Source organism: Nicotiana tabacum, chromosome 9 (genome assembly GCF_000715075.1).
Source record: "Nicotiana tabacum cultivar K326 chromosome 9, ASM71507v2, whole genome shotgun sequence".
Lineage (NCBI taxonomy): Eukaryota > Viridiplantae > Streptophyta > Magnoliopsida > Solanales > Solanaceae > Nicotiana > Nicotiana tabacum.
Window position 1 is genome coordinate 16,828,070 of NC_134088.1, and position 19,604 is coordinate 16,847,673.

The window sequence follows — 19,604 nt, forward strand, 5'->3', positions numbered from 1 at the left end:
GAATATAGTTGAATACAGTAATCTGTCCAGTTGTAATCCCATGTTCACGCCATGAATACAATCGAATACACTCGAATACAAAAACCTGTCTAGCTGTAATCCCATGTTTCACTCTTAGAAATAATACTGTATTCATGAATACAATAGCTTAAATACATCGAATACACTCTAAACAATCTGAAAACATAACTATAGGAAGTAATATACTAAATGATAGCTACAACTAAATAATAACCACTAAAACATAGGGGTTTCTGAAAGTTTCTCATAAAACAACGAGGACGGTCCACAAGTCCAGTGCAAGCTAGTTAGAAGAAGCGGCCCATGAACAAAACTATTGAATCCAATTCACAGAAAGCCCAAAAGTTTGGGAAAAAAATTGAGAATTAGCATAATTTACAACTGCTAATTATTTAAAATATAATTTTAGAAATTAATCAAAATTCAATCATTTTTCACATGAAAATAAAATATGGACAAAAATACTTTTAGTTAAATCTTGGAAAAATTCTAGCATAATATTTTGGAGTTGGAATTCTTAATTCTAGCGTAATCTACTGCAATTTGTAAATATAATATGCTACAGTCTTATATGCAGTATAGTTTAAGACAATAATATTTTGTTCAGATTTTATCTTTGTATTAAATAGTAGCTATTTCTCATGTACTTTGCTACTGGCTATTTTTGCAAATATCAAGTCAAAAAACTGGCCAGTCCATGCTATTTTAACAAATAGCTGCTACCACTAAGCGCGCCTCCAACTGCCGTCACCATTTGGCAATTATAGCCAATTCTTTTGATTCTCATTCATTTCTCTTCTTCAGTCTTCACCGAAAAACTTAACCTCTTCCTTTCGATCTCAAAAGCTTTCAGTATTTCGCCGGTGAAATTACCTCTCTCTTCTCCCAAATCTGTGAGTCAATAACGATTATGCCCTTGAAGCTCGTCTTCTCTTCATTTTTCAATGTTGCATTTTTTCACCTCCTTTGCTATTCATGATCATAATTTCACATTTAATTAATTGCATTTGTTGTTGTTGTTGTTGTGGGAATTATTTAAGGTGTGATGATACTTGTTAATAACAGCTGTGATTACAATTGATTTTTTTTTCAAAATGCTTGAAACTGTGTAGTTGATTTTAGAATTCAGTAGGTAAAAAATTAATCCTCTTGAAATTGAGGGTTTGATTATGGAATTTAATGGACAAAACTAAAACTGGAAATGTTTATTTCATAAAATTGGGATAGAATGGTTGAAAAATGGAAGAGGCGGAGACGGCCTTGCAACAAGTAAAATGAACAAAGGGAGAAGACAAGGGAATAGGATGGTAGAACTAGATAGCAGACTATTTGAATGTTACGTACATACATAATTGCTTCCTCTTATCCATTGTTATGTGAGTAACACTGTTCCCTTGTTCTCTCTCTCTATATATATTTTGTATAACGTGGTGTCCGAGTCAGCTTGCAGCTTGCGTGCAACAACAACAACAACAACAACCCAGTGGAATCCCACAAGTGGGGTCTGGGGAGGGTAGTGTGTACGCAGACCTTATCCCTACTCCGGAGGAGGAGGAGTAGAGAGGCTGTTTCTGATAGACCCTCGACCCGGGTCAGCTTGCGTGCATCTTAACTAATTCCTCTGGTACCTGCTGCCTCCCACGAGCAACAAGTATAAGGTTTTGTTTGCCAAGGCTTGAACGGTTGAGAAGAAATCATCTAGTATTTTTTGTCTCCGTTGAGATTTTATCCTTTAGACACGTAATTTTTTACCATCCCAAAAATTTTACACTCTTTAGTGTGTAGTTGCTTATTTTAGGTCTAATATTATTATTTTGATTATGTTTGACTCTTTTACTTTATTTTATCTTAAAAATTAAAACAACAAAAATATTTTCTTTTATTTGGGTTGCTTGATTTCTGTTTAGCTATTTATGATCTATCTTGCTTTTGATTAATTGAAAAGTAAAAAAAATATTGTTACATGTTTAGTTTCCAAGTTTTGATGCCCTTTGCAAAAGGAAAAGAAATTCACAAAAAATAGATGTCTTCCTATTAATTAAGTTTTCTATAAATGAGTATTTTTCATTAGTATCTTTCTTATATTTTTCCCTGTATGAAAGTGTGAGTGGCAAAAATAATATTAACTGAATAACACTGTAAGGCCAACTATTTAAATATTTGAGAACAAACAATTGGGCCAGTGGGGTTCCCGTTTGAGGTTGTCCGGTCTTACCCTGGTTTTCCGGCCGGTGGTTCCTCTGTGTTAATTTTGATCGTATGTCAATCGGCGGCTCTCAGATCTGTTCCATTTTTGCTTAGACGTCCTTGTATATTTTTAAAGCTTCCAAGGAAATCTGATTTTGCTCCTCTAAGGTCCATTCTTAACTTGATCTTTTAAATTAAGTAGTTTCTGTTCTAATTGTATTTCAAATCTTGCTTTAGTTGATCTTTGTGGCTATTTTGTTGATCGTGATTCGTTAGTTGAACTAGTACATATATTGAATAGTTTTGTCGAATCTGATCCTAAATTTTTGAATGGAGATTTTAGCGGAATACATGCTATTAAGAGTTGGAATATAGGCCATATCATGTTTGTTTTATTTTTCCTTGTTATTTGGTTTTAATTACTCATGTTTGCTGCATTTCCGTAGATTGTTATCTGCTAATTGTTCTTTCGTTCCATTACTGGATCGCACATGTAGTTGGATAGGGTTGAAAGTTTTTAAAAGAGAAGAACCAAGTGTTTGACATAAGTCATGAGGTGCTGGCTATTAAATGAAAGTAAAATTGGGTTTAACATGTTTTATTCTTTACTTTAATTGTTTAAAATCGCTAGGAGCATGTACTAGGCCGTCACACATGGGTAGGCAAATCTAGGACATGATGCATGTTTGTATTGGATAAGGTGAAAGGTTGTCCCCTAGTTAATTATTTTTGCCAGGGGAATGTAAACGAAGGCCAAGAGTGAACAACTTCAAGGAAGTGTAGTGTAGGATAATTTAGATTTATTTTTATTCTTTTTCCTTCTTTTATTAGGTTTGAACAATCTTGAACTTTTTATTTGTGTAATTTTGTTTGTGTTGTCTCAATATTCTTTAAAGCCAACTTGATCAAGTATGCAACCATTATTTTGCGGGACTTGGGGAATATCTTCTCCCCAAGGAAAATGAACCTCCTTAACTATAATTTTCTGCTTGCATACTAGTTTTGGAGTCAAATGTGATTTTAGGGGAAAATTATATTTTTAAATGGTGACTTAGTACACCAAAATCTAATGTCAAGTGGTGACTCTGGAAAAATCTCTTTGAACACAATATTTTTTTTGAAAAAGGAAAAAAATATTGTGTTCAAAGAGATTTTTCCAGAGTCGCCACTTTCACACAATATTTTGTCACTTTCACAACTGAAAACTCTTTTGTTCTCAATAATACTTTTAGGCCTCATGGTTCTCAACCCACTTCATTGACCATCAGGCCACACTCTTGGGTGCAAATGTAAGCAAACAAGAGACACCTGTGACGCTTAAGATATTTTGAATACCCTTGACCACTGGTACCTTTCTATATTAGGAAATAATTAACTTTAGATTTCCTATTTTACCTTTAATAGCATGCTTTTATAACTACCGTAATGTCATGGCAGGTTTAATTCTACGAGTGTCAGAAGTTTTCTTTTTTTCTTAAACTCTGTCGAGTCAAACTCCGACACATAAATTGGAACTAATGGAGCAATTATCTGATCTAGGTGACGTGAATCTTCAATTCACATCCTTTTAATGTAGGAGTCGTGTTAGTAGTTGAAGTGAATCTTCAATTCACGTCCTTTTAATTTAGGAGTCATGTTAGTAGTATTTCAATTACTAGTTCATATCTGATGCTTGATGTGTGCATCTGCAGATTGGTTTGTTAGCCTCTTTGACTAGAGAGTGTAAATTCCCCTCAGGTGGTACTAAACAAGATTTCTAGCAAGGAATATGGTATGGAAGCAAGCTTTCCTTTAAATATCTGCATTACTTTGACGACAGTTATCTCTTTGTCAATTGATAGTGTGATTAAGGCCATGCATGATGAAAATCACTGTTATCTCTTGCTTTGGTAGTTAAACTAGGACCTTTTTCATGGTTTGGTACACTAAGTGAGCTAAGTGACTTACATTTCATATGTTCTTCATTCCACTGTTATTCATTATGTAGACCTTGGTTTCAAAGTGAAACAAACAAATAAAATAAATGACAAATAGTATTATCATGTTTCCACCATATCTTGGCTATGAGGATTTGTTACTGGCCGACTACGTGGGATCGATTGCGGTGTTTTCTTTGATTTGTACTCCCTTCAAAAGTGTATAGTTAAGTGGTGGTAAACAACAGGATAACCGATTTGGAGACAGTGGACCTGATACGATTCGGATACACAGAAGTGGAATAATAGTTAATAAAGTGTTTTAAAGAAAATAACATGATAGAAAGTCCAAACCTAAATTGAAGAACAGGAAGAATCCCAGGCTCTAATTGAACGTCTATAGTAATAATTGACATATGAAATCAATCATCCCCAAAGAACGACAAGAAACAACCAAAGATATAAGGATTTATAGAAGAAAGAATTACCTTCAAGATTCAAGCTTGATAGTAATTCCAAAGTTTATTCCAAACACAGAGGATTACAACCTCACGAAGATTTTTATCAATTTTAGTCTTGGAAAAGGTAGACGTTCCTTTTGACCATTCGTGATCTTCTGTAATATGCTCTGTGATATCCGGGGTCATATGAGCTCTCTATTTGTGTTCACTCTGAATTTTCTCTGTTCAACTTCAATGTATATCTCCTTTTCATTTAATCCACTCTTTTCTTTTTGTTTTACAGGGTGTCTTAACTCTTAACCCAAAACAGTCAGCCCCATTTAATGCTAAGACCTGATTTTGATTCAATTGCAGGTTTATCACTCCAGTTTTGTTGACGAGGAAGGAATTAGTAAAGCTTGTGGATGCCCTTTATTACCTCTGAAAAGCCATATAAAGGGACCTGCTCCAGTTTCAGAACAAGGTTAGTCGTGTGAGTCTTATCTCTCCAAGGGCAATGTCTATACATTCTTATGGTTTGATGCTTATCTTATTTTTGAGCAGATACAACTGATATTGTGGATGAAGCAATCACATTCTTCCGAGCAAATGTCTTCTTCAAAAACTTTGATATTAAGAGCTCATCTGACAAGCTACTTATCTATTTGACATTGTATATCAACATCGCTCTAAAGAGGCTTGAAGGCTGCAGAACTTTAGCTGAAGGAACCAAGGCTATCATCAATCTAGGTCTGGAAACGGTTCCTGTACCTGGAGAGTCAGGTTTTCCGTTCCCAGGCTTATTTACTGCTGCCCAATCAAAAAAAGAAGCAGGTAGATTGTTTAATGAACTAAGCAACCCTCTTTTTTCTATGTGAATAAACCACCAACACATGACTTCAGTTGATTTTGAGTTCACTATTTTGCTTCCATTTTGTCTTTTGAGATTCTAAAATCAAAACAAACAAGTTCACAGCTTATAGTTCTGCAGTTATTATATCCAAGTCTAATTTTGCCAACTTCTTCTGGAATTTCCAGTTACACTACATTTGAATGCTTGAATCCTAACTTTTTACAACATTGCATCTGATTCTAAGTGGAGAAAGATTATATGAGAGCTGGAAGACTTTCTTAACACTTAATAGGGTAACAAAACTTGGGATCAGCAATCTCTATCTTAATAAGTCAATGTCGGTTGATGGAGCAAAAACACTTCCTGGTCTCAATTTCGGAAAAAGGAAAGGGCAAAACAGAAGACTTTTGGGAACTCCATTTTCTCTGTGAGTTTGATGTGCTTTATCAATTTTCCGAGCATCGGATATGCAGACGCTGTCAAAACTGCAACCTTTATTTTAGTCCATTTTCCTCTTTCCTGTGCAGCCTCCAATCTGAAACAACATAGCAAACCTTGTCTTTTTCTCTCCTGTCAATCTTCTCCTAAACCATTTTAATTCCTCCTATCTGAACTCTCTAAATTTCACAGAAGGTTCCATTCTGGTTTTGATGGAAGGTTTGTTTGTCTTTGTACAACCACTAATTGAGAGTTATGGCCTTGTATCTCTGTTTTCCATGCTAGGATGGTCCCCCGACTAATTTAGTAAACGTTGGATTAAAGGAGTTAAATACCTTGAGTTTTTCTTTACACTTTGTATACAGGTCAAGTCCTGCGTGGGTATTGTTCTACTGAAATTGTATTCTGTTATAAAAGAAAAATTGGACTACCAAGAGACAACTCTGTGTAGTAGTATTGGCTCCAAAACCTGTCAACTATGGCACTCCTTGAAAAAGTACTTCCGCGAAATTAGGAGAACCCAAGCATGGGTGTTAGTGGCAACTCAGAGCCCCTCAATGGCTTCTTTTGAAAAAAAGAAAGAACATCGGATATGCCAATAACCATTATGATCATAGGAGTCAATGAATCTGATCATTAGCAGTCTGTCAGAAAATTGTTGCTACCAATTTGGAGATCACTTGGGTCGTTCTATGCATTGATGTCTAGCTTTTCAAGCTCCTCCTATGGCCTCAAATTGTTCCAAAAGTATATGAACTAGTATTATTTTGGAGGAGGAATCTGATGGGAGGAAAGAGTTGCTTTGTCTTGGTCTAGAAAATGAATTCCAGCTTAGGGTCTCTGAAGTTGACAGATTGATCAGGTTTAGAAAGTGAAATGGCAATTTTATTTTTATTGTTCTCATAACCATTTTTTCCCTTCCTCTTTTCAGCTAAATATAACTGTAAAATTCTTGTTAGAATAACTGGAAAACCTCTTTATTTTACGATCTATGTGAATGTTGATGTGCTATATTGCCCATTTATGCTGTCACGCCTGTTTTGAAGCATATAGTTTTATTGTATATTGGAATTATTAGGCACATCCTTTATCATGAATTTCCTATTCTTTTTCTCCTGTTGGGGTATATTGAAATGGTGTAGCACCTCTTTTGGTGACATCTTTGCAATGTTTGGCAACTGACTTCCAAAAGGATACTTCTTGTTATATGGACTGTAACATAATGTCTCTTACTTTGTTTCACTTTTGCTTTAATCGGCATCAAGATGCCATTTTGCATTCGTTCTATCTCCTCCGAAAACTGTATACCTCAGATATTAGACGACATTTACTCTATTTGTGGTCTTGTTCTTTTTCTTCTTTTCCATTGTATTTGTATGGCTCTCAGCTTGATGGTTTTTAATCTTTTTGTTTGGGTTGTCACATTTGAACTCAGAACTATTCAGGAATTACCTAAGGCAAATAAGGGAGGAAACTAGTGGGAGATTATTAAGTGTTGCTTATCGACATAATGGAACTCCTAACAAATGGTGGTTAGCATTTGCCAAGAGAAAGTTTATGAACATGGTTCTTCCTTGACTAAGTTTCTGGTGTTGACCAGAGCTTCAACTTCTGCAGAGGGTGATTTTGCTGCTACAGAATTCGTAGTCTACATAGTGGTTGGTTTGTAATGAACAATGGCTGGTGATGCACAATGTTTTTCAGGACAAGACTTTCTATGGGAGCATCTAATATGCTTATCCAAAGAATTGCTTTTGTCTCATTTCATGTGTTATCAACGAATAATTGAACCGAGAACGCATAATATTACTTTGTGCACTTTGTAGATTACTCTACTTGTAATTGCTCAAGTAGTGGGCATTCATACACTCGACTCTAACTTGTTTGGAGTTGAGGCATAGCTGTTGTTGTAATTGTAATTGCTTAAGCTATATGTATTATTAGTGTAAACTGTGTGAAAGAAGTGTGCACCAAAATGACCCAATTTGCAAGAAAGGGATTTAGACAAAGATATCTGGTGGGCCAACTAGATATGTGTCTTTCATATTCAAGTCATAAAAATGTATTTTGATGATGTTGAATCAAATAAAACAATGCCAAATACTGCTTATGTCATTCGGTTATTCTCAAGAGTTGAAAACGATATTTTGTAGCAAATTTCTATTTTTTTGGTGGATAAAAGTCTGATTGTTCATTAGTCATTCCGATTTTGGAAAAATTGACAAGGTAAACTTTGGTGACCTTGAAAATTCTTCTCAAATTGACATGGTTGTTTACAGGCTAACTATGGACACATTCTTGTGTGATTTGTGCATAAGCTGCCTTTACCCATGCAGTCATGTATGGTCCTTTGCCTCTTTTTTCAGAGGCAGAGTCAGAATTTTAACATACACACCAGCTCAGTCCCTAGCATAGTCAACCATTGTATATAGTCGAGTTTGTGCACCTTCATTGTATAAGTTGAACCCTATTTGGAAATTGCATAGGCTCAAATGAGATTTATCATGAATTGTCTAATTTTACACTGGCTGTCACTTTGCCACAATCCTCCTCCTTTATATGAGCTTGGAACATGAAATAAGAATAAGTTCGAACAACAACATTTAAAAGGGAAAAAAAGAAACTAAAGAAGAGAACATCATTATAAACAAGAGGAATTTTCATAAAGCACTATCTTTTAGTAGTAATTAACCATCTATAGATACCATTTGCTATATTACGGATTATAGATATTTTTTCTGTGGTTATAAGATGTATTTAAGCTATTGTATTCATGAATATAGTAGCAAATAGGTATGAATCAAGGAAGTCAGGCTAATCAGTTGTTGTATTCGAGTGTATTCGACTGTATTCATGGAGTGAAACATGGGATTACAGCTGGACAGATTATTGTATTCGACTGTATTCACAGCGTGAAATAGGGGATTACACTGTTTTTAAAACAGAAAGTGAATCAATTAACATAATAGACTCCTAATATAACTCAACAAACTCAATTATAACACACAAATTTTGTATTTTCAATTATAAAAAAGATTCTCAACCGAAAAATACCCCAAAAATATAGCAATATTTAGAGAAATTATATAATACATTTGAATACATAAATTATATTAATTAAAAAATATATATGAATACATTCATGGCATATAACGAGACAGTGAATACAATGAAATACATAGAATACAGCGGGATACATTGAAATACAATGAAAAAAAGGCAGTAAATACAATGAGATACATGGAATACAACGAGATACATTGAATTACAATTAAAAAAAGACAATGAATACAATGAAATACATGAAAATACATTGAAATATATTAACAGAAAATCAAGTTGATCAGCCCCAAACTCCGTCGTCTTTGTTCAAGAACAAACCCTTATTTCCGGCGAATCCGCCGTTCACCAGAAGCCAATAGTGAAAACGTGCCGCCTTGGTCCGACGATGGTGCCGGAGCCGTTCAAAATAATCCACAAAAATATACTGTATGATTTTGTTGAAAATCTGAAGACATTACCAGTGAATTTGACGGCAACTTGGCCAGGTGGATCTTAGACAATTAGATCTGAACGATGGCCAGAATAATAATTCCATCAAACTAAAAAAATGAGAAAAGAATTACAGGAACAGATCCAGAAACATTCTGATTATCAATTGCGGTGTAATTGCTGGACATTCAAAGATTGGAGCAGTTGAAGATGGCGAATTGATAAAGAGGAAACTTACTGCTTTCATTATTGAATAGCGTATCAAAGTAGAGAGAGAAAGAAAATATTGTAACTGAATAGCGTATTTAATGGCTTAGGGGGTAGGAGGTATCTATAGAATATAATTTTTTTAAATGGTATTTATTTAAAATAAATAAGGTGTTAACCTTTGTTATAGGAGGTAAAAATTCCTTTAAAAAAGGCCAATTATTTATAGGGATCTTTACATAAATAGCCGACATGCTATTTAGATATTAGCCACTACTTATTTTCTCTTAAATTTTTAAACCAAAAATCTTAACTTCCGGACAATTTACAATATTTTTGTCCTGAAAATTTGAACTGAAAAACTGAATTCAAGATGCACTGCTAATTCCTAAATAACAGCCTTTTAGAGTAGCTACCTGGTATTAGGGGTGTCAATGGATATTCGAAAACCGACTAAACCGACCGAACCGTACGGTTTTTATATAAATATATAACCGCACCGATAATTAGGGTAGGTTTTTTATTTTATAAAAATAAACCGAAAAAATACCGAATCATACTGAATAAATTTTACATGTAGAAATTATATTTATTTAGTAAGTTTAAAAATAATAATGCATTAAATTTTCTTTGAGCCTTGGAATTATGAAAACTATTACAATCCAACAAGTAATTAAACTTAAAATACTAATTCCTAAAACCTATTATGCTACTTCTACTTAAACTAAGTTATTTCAAGTATCTTTATTAGCAAGACACAAAGTATTCTAGCGATTATGAGTAGAAAACTACAATGTATTGAATATGTTTCCTTTCATATAATTTAGATTTATCTTTTTGAATATTTAATCTTCAATTGACTTTATTCTTGAGTCCTAGCTTGGTATATCTTTCAACTCGTGTGATTAATATTTTCTTTGCCTTTGTTTGATTTCTTTTGCGCTGTTATAGAATAGTTGATGGATCTATACTCTAGCCATCTTTTTTTTAATTCATCACCCTTTAAACAGTAAAAATGTCTAGAAAGTTTTTCTAAGTCCTATAAAAGAACGTATGTTATTGCAATTCTACTTCTACTGGTAAATTTTATATGATATTAAAAAAAATACCGAAAATTAACCGAACCGTACCGATACCGAAGAGAAACCGACATGATTGGGACGGTTTCGAAAAGTCTAATTTTGGTTATACATAATAGAATAACCGAAAAATTGGTATGGTACAAATTTTATAAAATAACCGGCCGAACCGAACCATTGACACCCCTACCTGGTATCATTTCTACACATATCTTGCTGGAATATACCAAAAAGGACATTATTTACCAACATCTAGCGATTTTAGTCATGCTACCAAAAATTACCACTGATTAACAACATTCAAAAAACATAGGCAAAAGAGATTGTTTTTCAATGGGTATTGTTGCAATTCATTGAAAACACATAGATGAGGCAATATACAAAATTTGATGAAGTTTGAAGGTGAGTTAGACTAGTTTGGAGTCAAAGTTCATTATCAATAATATAAATATTTAAAAAATAGGGACAAAAAAGGATTTTTTTTTTTTTAAGAAAAAATTACAAGAAAATACACGTGACTTCACACCATAATAAAAATGGCCTGTGTTTTTAAGTTTTACCCCACTTAGCCCATATTGTACATATTTTAAAAGCACTAGCAAATTCAAAACATATGTTCTTACAACTATTGCTTCTAAAAGTTATGGAGTTAACATTGTGTTCTCACAATCATTGCTTTCACTCTATCTTCTTCTCACATCTTCTGCAATGCTTCAAGGGGCCGTGTATTTTCTGCTTCTCCCCCTGTGTCACCTGGTTGCATTGTAAAAAATTGAAAAGTAGCAGTCCATCATTGAAGGTCATTCAAAGCTTTTGAGATTGTTAGTTGTTTGGATTGGGTGTTGTTCCAATTAATTGAAAATATCAAAATGAGTTCAGAATTTAAATTTGAAGTGATTTGGAGTAGATTTGAGCAAGATTTGAGCTAAATTTCAGAAAAGACGCAAGGAAGAAGACGAAGTCAGTTTTCTGTATAATTATGTATAATAGTGTATATGAGTATATAAACATATATTATACACTATTATACACTTTTATACACCTTTATACAAGCGTATATAGACGAACTTCTTCCACGATTTTCAGTTACAATTCTTGTTCAAAACCTGTCCAAATCTCCATTAAATGACTTCAAATTTTATATACAACCTCCTTATACTATTTCTAACAAGTCTAAATAACACCCACTCCAAATTTCTTACAAAATCAAATTCAGAATTTAAACCCACGCATATAAGCTTGTTAAAAATCTAATTTTTACCATCCAAATGAATTTGGTTTATTGAACTAATATTTGAGTTACAGTTACTGTTTCGAAAATTAACTTAAAAGCTTGAGCAATATTTTTTAAAAAATAAATAGTAATTTCGAGAACCTAGTGGAGTTGGATATTGAATCTTAACCTATTATTTTTGGGCTAATTGGTTGTAAATTGAAACATGAGCTATAAAATTGAAAAGTAGGGAGCCCAGTTGTACTTATGTGAAATTTTTTATTTTTTTAATGGGCATGGTTAGAATTTATTAAAAACATATAGATGAGACAATATACAAAATTTGAGCAAGATTGGAGGTGATTTAGACTGGTGTGATATCAAAATTTGTAGTTAAAATCGAATTTAAAAGATTCTTCTACGACAAATGTATCAAAAATGTATCACGTATATATCTTATACACATGTATACATGGATGTGCATGTGATACACAAATGATACATAGTGTGATACACATATCATCTTTTCCATGTTCATCTTCTACTTCAAATTTTCAATTCAAACCACCTCAAAACTCCACCAAACCCAATCTATTTTTGCTACAATAACTAATTGGCTAATATTAATAGCATTTGAATATTATTAATAATATTTTATGAATTGACCAATTTTTATATAAGCTGCTTATAAAGGAACATAGCTGGTAATTTCATAACTTAATTATTCATCTAATAGTATCTGTATAGCTTAGGCTTACTTAATTGGTGAGTTGCCTCCTGCTCTAATTACTTAGGAGTCGTTTGGTTGGAATACGAATTATACCGGTATAAGTTATATTGGGATAAATTATGCTGTGATTAGTTATGTTGGTATTATGGTTTATCCATTATTTAATATGTTGTATTAAGAATGACAATTGCATAATTTCTAAGAAGAAAGTATAAGTTATACCGGTGCTAATTACTCCACCTTATATTTTATCCCGGTTTGCTAATCAAACAAAGTATTAAGGTGGTATTAAATTTTTATACCATCCTTATGCCTTCTTATACCTCATACCAAACGACCCCTTAAAAGTTTAAGTCACACATGAAAGAATGCGAGGAATAATTATTGATTTCTTGGGGTGAAACAAGGTAAAAAAAATTACTCTCTATCTCCATTTTAGATGATACGCTTTCCTTTTTGCTGTAATTCAAGAAAATTGTATTTTTTAATATATTATAAGACTCTTTAATTTGAAATTTTCTATTTTATCTTAATAATCTTCTCTTATAATCATATAAATATTATTTTTACACCAAAATTGAATAACAATTAAATTTGTATGCGGTTTTAAGGATTCGTGGTTTGATTCAACACAAATAATTAGAAATATTAGACAAATGCATTAAAGATGAAATAAGCAATCAAACCAATTGCGATGTTATGGCCAAGCCTGAACTTAGACTGAACAGTGACCTCACCCCCAATTGGACCCTCAACTCGAGCTCAGTCGTGAATGAAGAACAAGATAAGTGAACAAGAACTTAATCAGTAGCTAAAAGGCAGAAAATAAACTTGTATTACTTTGATTCGCGTGTTACAGTGTTTGTTACAAAAAGATAAACTTTCCCTTTATATAGTAAGAGTATGGGTGTTCAAAACCAAACTAAAACCGAAAACCAAACCGAACCGAAACTGAAGCTTAATGGCTTATTGGTATCGGGTTAACGGTTTAACGGACGGAAAACAGATTAAATTTTTTTTATTAACGGCTTATTGGTTTGGGGGCAGATTATTCAATTTTCTTAACGGATAACGGATAATCCGTTAACCCGTTAAGAATATATATATAATTTATTTTTATCCATATTACTGCTCTGGACAATTGTACGAAGTGCAAAGTGAATTGTACTGATTGCTTGGAAATATTTAATTAGCCATTGAGTCTCTTTGATGTGTGTATTCTCCTAAATCCTAATCACTTCCCCACTGGATACTAATAATCAGTATTAAACTAATAAAATTTACACTTTATACATTAGGTTCAATCTTAACTAAGTTGTTTTTTTTGTTTTTAACAGTTTGTCATCTTCTTAAACAACAAAAAATCTGTTCAAATAATACTGTTGATGTATTGTGCACTTCTCAATCCCTTATCGCCCAAAGTAATCTTTCATCATGGGTATAGTGATGGATCTCTGTAGATTACTTCTCTTTTGATATCCAGTATTTGATTCTAGTAATATGGCCTCATGGTGTAATTTAGTTGATATATATGTATGAGAAATGTTGACTATATTGTTATCTTGGGGATGTACTCCCCAACACTGTGTTGAAGTATGTTAAGTTTCAATCAACTGAAACTAAACCGATAACTGCCCGATAATTGCCCTATAATAGCTAAACCAATACCAATCCGCCCGATATCTTATCGGGTGGCTAGCGGATTGATATATTTAAAAATCGATAACTGATAAGCCAAATTGTTAAGAGTAAATAACCGCTCAATCCACCCGATAAGGAGCCCTAAGTAGGAGAGTTGTATCCCTAGTGTAAGTCTAAAAAGGATAAAAATCTTCCTTTCTCATTAATTACTGATCCATAACCGATATCAAGCATGATCCACGTCATGATATATGGTTGGGTGCGAATATCACGACTCTCTATCCGTCGTGTGTAACCATTTACCGTGTTTCTCAAGGTCTTAGAACTCATTCTTGCGTGTCACTTCGCCATTCCCGATGACGAGCATATTGTTCACTCTTCCTGGGACCTAATACAAAGAGTCTCTAACGTCGATTACAATCTCGTGCATCCATGCCCTTCGTCCGTTTTCTCATCAAAAAATTAGGGTAGATATTACCCCCGATTTTACCCGTACATGCATAGTCCCCTCGTTTTCTGAAGATTAGATTTACCGAAATGATGGGAAGCGATAAATGAACCCCAGTTCCTTCATTCGTACATTACAAATGAGATGACGGATAAATTGAAATGTACCATTAGTCGCGTCGTTCTGACTTCGGACATGTGTCAGTCACCGGTTGACTGTCCTCGAATGCAAAACATCACGCATTGACTGTTTTTCCTCTATAAAAGCTTCGACCCCTTTTCACTTTTTCCACTTTCCGATTTTAGAATTTACCCGCGAATTCTCTAATTGCTTTTAACTCCTCCAAATCTTCATACATTGCTCCTCGAAACTTCATATCTTCATATTCAATCCTCATACATTTTCTTCGGATTTTCAACTCAGACCTTCATACCTTTATACCATCTTCAAACCTTTATATTTTTCTTCAAAACTTCATATTTCCCAGATTACAATGGCAAAAACCTCCAAGTCAGTGCCTCAGCAGGCTGCTCCTTCATCTTCCCAACTGGCTACAAATGTCGAGGTGGACGTTCCCAAGGTGGATCAAGAGCCCCCATGAAGAGTTTCGTACTCGGGGGCTGTTCTATCGGGAACGACTTCCACGTCGAGAAAAACTCTAGTGAACAGGACTGAGATGATGGAGCATGGAGATACATATGCTCTGTTACTGAGAAAACTCTGCCTATAGTCCGAGTGGACTATAACCAGGAGGGTAAGGATGTGGTCGTCCCCGGGCCCAATAATGACATCACTACTCACGTGGAGGGGTATTAAAGTGTTTAAGAATACCCCTTCATGCTTGCCCCAGTGGACCCCATAGTCCTTACTTTCTGCAAAAGGTACGAGGTATGCCTTGGGAAAATCCACCCGTCCTTGTGGAGGATCATGATCCTCTTAGTCATTTTGTGAACAATACTGAAGCTCCTCGATTCACCCTCGACCACCTACTTTGCCTATACAGTCCCTGAATCTTCTGAGGGGGGCTAATCAAGCTCGTCTGCCGAGCAAGCAAGGCTCCATTCTCGAGCATCGATGAAGACCGAGATAGAGGATGGCAGGGAAGGTTCGTTCGGGTGAAAATCAAAGACCTCATCCCTTCTGAGTTTCTGTCGTTCCCCGAGAAGTGGAACGCTTCCCGTAAGCACTTTCCTTCTCGAGTATTTGTCATTTTTTTTGTTTTTTCTCTCATTGCCTATGTTTGTCGTCGTGCAGCTGTTGCCCACATTCCTAATGTAGTTCCCAGCTTCAAGGAGTGGATTGAGGGAATCTACAAATAAATGCCATATTCCGAGCACGCATGGCGCAAGCTCTCAAAGGGCAAATAGGAGGCTCGTTCCCATGGTGAGGTTCTTCCCCGAATAACTTTTTTTATACTTTTGCTTACACATTGCTAAGCCTTCTTTTTTATTATAGGTTTGCCCAAGACCACTGGACTCAGGCTGTTGGATGAGGACAAGGATCCGTCCTCGCTTGTCGAACCCTCCGCTTTGGGATAGCCTGGGGCTGCTGTAAAGGAGGAGAAGAAGAAGAAGAAGAAAAGAAAGTCCTCGGGTTCCCCAGATACCAAGGCGAAGAAGAAGAAAGTGACCATAAGGGTCCGAAAAAACAAGAAGAGCACCAAGTCCAGGGTGTCGAACTCTGATTCCCTCTATCGATCAGGGATGATCCTGAGGATGATGACTTTTTTATGGCTCATGGGTCGACCCTTAACGAGGGGGAGCAGAAAACAATTGGAGAAGAGGATCATGAGGTCGATCCCCTTTTAACTCGGGAACTAGAGGGAGAGACGGAGGCTACGGCCCGCCGGGAAGCCACTCCTGTACCGAAGGAGGCAGCCGATGTCATTGACATCCTGGAGACACCCTCATACATCGAGTCCATGCTCGAAGAGCCCAAGCAGGCAAATAGAAGTCAAGTAAGATGGCGTAGGGCCCAGACGACTCCCTCAACATGTTCTTCGACTGCATGGATATGGCCGCATTGGAGGATTTTTTAGGGTTATCACTTGGAGGTCCCGAAAAAGGATGTGCCATCGGGAGTGGGTGAGCCGAGTTCTAAACCAAAACTAGTGAAACAATTTCCTGCTCCGAGCACGGACCCTGAGCGCAAAAGAGCATTTGTTATTATGATCTCGGAGGACGCCCGGGTCCTATCTCCTCCGGTGGGAACAACTAGCTACCTTCGATGCTTGGTTACCAAGGAAGACCAGGCGAAGATGAACAAGGTGGGCATGTTGATCCTCTTCAATGAGGCGCAATAGGCATGAAACGGGTAAGGCGTCGACCCTTTGTACCCCTTTGTGGTTCTTACTTGGTTTTTGATGTGCTCTATTTAACTTCATTGTTTTTTCAGGCTTCACTGCTTCATCACAAAAGCTTTCTCAGGTCCCGCTTGGATATAAGCCAGCTCGAGTTCGAGCTCAAAGAGTAGGTTCAGAAAAAGACATGTACAAGGCTCTTAGTGAGCAGCAGGACGAGGCCCTCAAGGACCTCCTGATTCTCCAGGCCGAGATAGAAAAAGCCTAGAAGGAGCCCTCGACCCTGAAGTGGGAATACACCGACCTGGCTAAGAAGGTAAAGATCTTTGAGGCTAAAAACGAGCAACTAGTCATGTTGGCTAACAACACAACTTCGCAGGTCCAAAAGAAGATACCCTGATCGACCAGCTTCGGGCTGAGATATATAAGGTCAAGTCCATAACTGAGGTGTGTAAGGGTAGGATGGATCTGCAGGCTTCGGAGAAGAAGCTGCAAAAGCAGTGCTGGCATCGATCGAGAACCAACTTCATGTGGTGAAGGACTAAGCCAATAAGTGGTCTTGGCTAAATGATGATCTCCAGGAATAGCTGAGCTCGACCGTTACGAAAAGGGATGCCCTATGGCAAGAATATGCTGCACTGAGGTCCAAATTGGATGCCAAGACTCGCTTAAAGACGAAGACTGAGTACATAAAGCGACTATCCCAGAGAGAGACTCTCGAAGAGATCCATGCCAGAGGTTTTGACCTATCAGCCGAGAATGAGGAAGATAGGAGACTCGAGGCTAAGGCAAATGAGCTCTACGATCCTGAGGGTCCCGAAAGCTTCGAGGGTTCCAATAGTTCTAGCGATAAGTCAGGGCCCGGTGAAAACCAGGCATAGATGCCTTAGTTCTTTTTAAATTTTTCCTTATGTATTTTCTTGTTTATTTTGAGGCCGTTCTATTGTGCCTTTGTCTATATATATATATATATATATATATATAATATTTCCTTTTCGGCAATACCGCGCCTTTACTTTTCCAGCATCTACTTGCAGTTTTCTATTTGCGTATTATTTTTAATGCCTTATCATAAAATCAGATGTAATTTTAGAGCATATGTTTTTCAGAGTTTCTAATGGAGCCTGACTTTGATGCAACTTTGGGTTACTTGTGGCTTCGAATCCTCAGTAAAACAAAAGGTTTTTAAGATGCTTAAGTGTTTTTAAATGATGTTTTTGCCGAGGGTAACCTTTTAGTAGGTTTCGATTTTTCGGAAGGGCCTTACCTTCTGGTTATGAACTTTGGGCGTCTCTGAGCCATTTTTAGGGAGGTCGTAGCCTTTCATATTTGGTCACCGCCTGGTATGTTTGGTGCCTCCAGGATTCGGTAGACCAGATCGTCCGAATTTTCACTAGGCGACAGTCCCCGAGTAGGGGTAGCCCGAGGGATAAACAGTCTACGATTAGGGGTAGCCCATGGGCTTTTAGGACCCAGGATTGAAAGAGCAAAATGCGGAGTAATAAAGTGTAAGGGAAGTAGAAATTTCTTTCATTGCTTAATATGCAAGGTACATGATCGAAGGCGCATAAAAACTTGTGTTGTGGCTAGAGTGGACTACGTGGGCACGGTTCATATGACCATTTGCCCCTTACAATGAATCCTAACCACCAAGCCTTAGCGTTTAGCACATAATTTTTTTTCCCTTGCTAAAGATCTTAATCCTAGGGTGATGGCCCCCAATATTCGAGGCCAAACTTGTGAGGGCTCAGATGCTGTTAATCTGATGCAAACGATCATCGATTCCGATTTGAGACTGGTCTTCAAATCTAAGGTAACACGTTCTAAGGTAACACGTTTTACTATTGCCTCGTTAAAAACCTTGTCAAAAAACCCACTTCGGGACAAAATCGGTTCAATGGAAAAAGAGTGTTACACGTGCTTTCAGACCTAAAAGCCATATCCGTCCTTGGACGATTACCTGCATACGTTAGTCAAATTTATAACAAAATTAAAAGGGAATTGAGTTCGTACCTTAGTAGTAGTACCGCTTTAAGTGTGTCACATTCTAGTTGTTCGGTAGTTATACACCGTTTCCGGCTTCGAGTTTATATGAGCCTTTGCCAGTTATTCCTACAACTCGATATGGCCCTTCACAATTCGGGACCAGTTTCCCTTCATTCGGGTTCCTGGTGTATAGTGTGACCCTTTTTAATACTGAGTTCCCGACTTGAAAATGTCAGAGGTTGGCTTTTCGGTTATAGTATCTTTCTACTTGCTGCTTTTGGGCAGCCAACTGGACCATGGCGGCCTCCCGCCTTTCGTCCAACTATTCCAAGCTCGTGATCATGGCCTCGCCATTTGACTCTTTGGTAGAATATTAGAATCTGAGGCTCGGTTCCCCCAGCTTGACTGATATTAAGGCTTTAACTCCGTAGACTAGAGAAAACAGTGTGGCACCAGTGCTTGATTTCGAAGTCTTACGGTATGTCCACAAGACTTCGGGCAAAATCTCCTTCCATTTTCCTTTCGAACCGGTCAACCTCCTTTTCAGGAGTATAGTCTTGTTCGTTGATTCTGCCTGCTCGTTCCCACTAGAATGGTAAGGCGTTGATAGTATCTTCTTGATCTTGTGATCTTCGAGAAACCTACTTACCTTGC

At 36.4% G+C, this 19,604-nt stretch overlaps 1 protein-coding gene across 3 annotated transcripts; it reads left to right on the forward strand.

The window, feature by feature from the left end:
- Positions 1-746: 746 nt before the first annotated feature.
- LOC107782591 (actin-related protein 2/3 complex subunit 3) lies at positions 747-7,805 on the forward strand. Of its 3 annotated transcripts, XM_016603488.2 has the most exons (7): positions 747-914; positions 3,441-3,555; positions 3,646-3,747; positions 3,900-3,979; positions 4,940-5,048; positions 5,129-5,398; positions 7,291-7,805. In XM_016603488.2, exons 4-7 carry the CDS (start codon positions 3,977-3,979, stop codon positions 7,431-7,433), a joined length of 525 nt encoding a protein of 174 aa, XP_016458974.1. In that variant the 5' UTR covers positions 747-914; positions 3,441-3,555; positions 3,646-3,747; positions 3,900-3,976; the 3' UTR covers positions 7,434-7,805. The 3 variants fall into 3 exon arrangements, with proteins under 3 accessions (XP_016458974.1, XP_016458973.1, XP_016458972.1); XM_016603487.2 differs by lacking the exon at positions 3,441-3,555; XM_016603486.2 differs by lacking the exons at positions 3,441-3,555; positions 3,646-3,747.
- Positions 7,806-19,604: the final 11,799 nt, after the last annotated feature.

Bases quoted from the DNA above. Each gene is read 5' to 3' on its own strand.
- LOC107782591 (XM_016603488.2), top strand. The intron at 5,049-5,128 runs GTTAGTCGTGTG...ATTTTTGAGCAG, and splicing joins TGCTCCAGTTTCAGAACAAG to ATACAACTGATATTGTGGAT. The intron at 5,399-7,290 runs GTAGATTGTTTA...ATTTGAACTCAG, and splicing joins CCAATCAAAAAAAGAAGCAG to AACTATTCAGGAATTACCTA.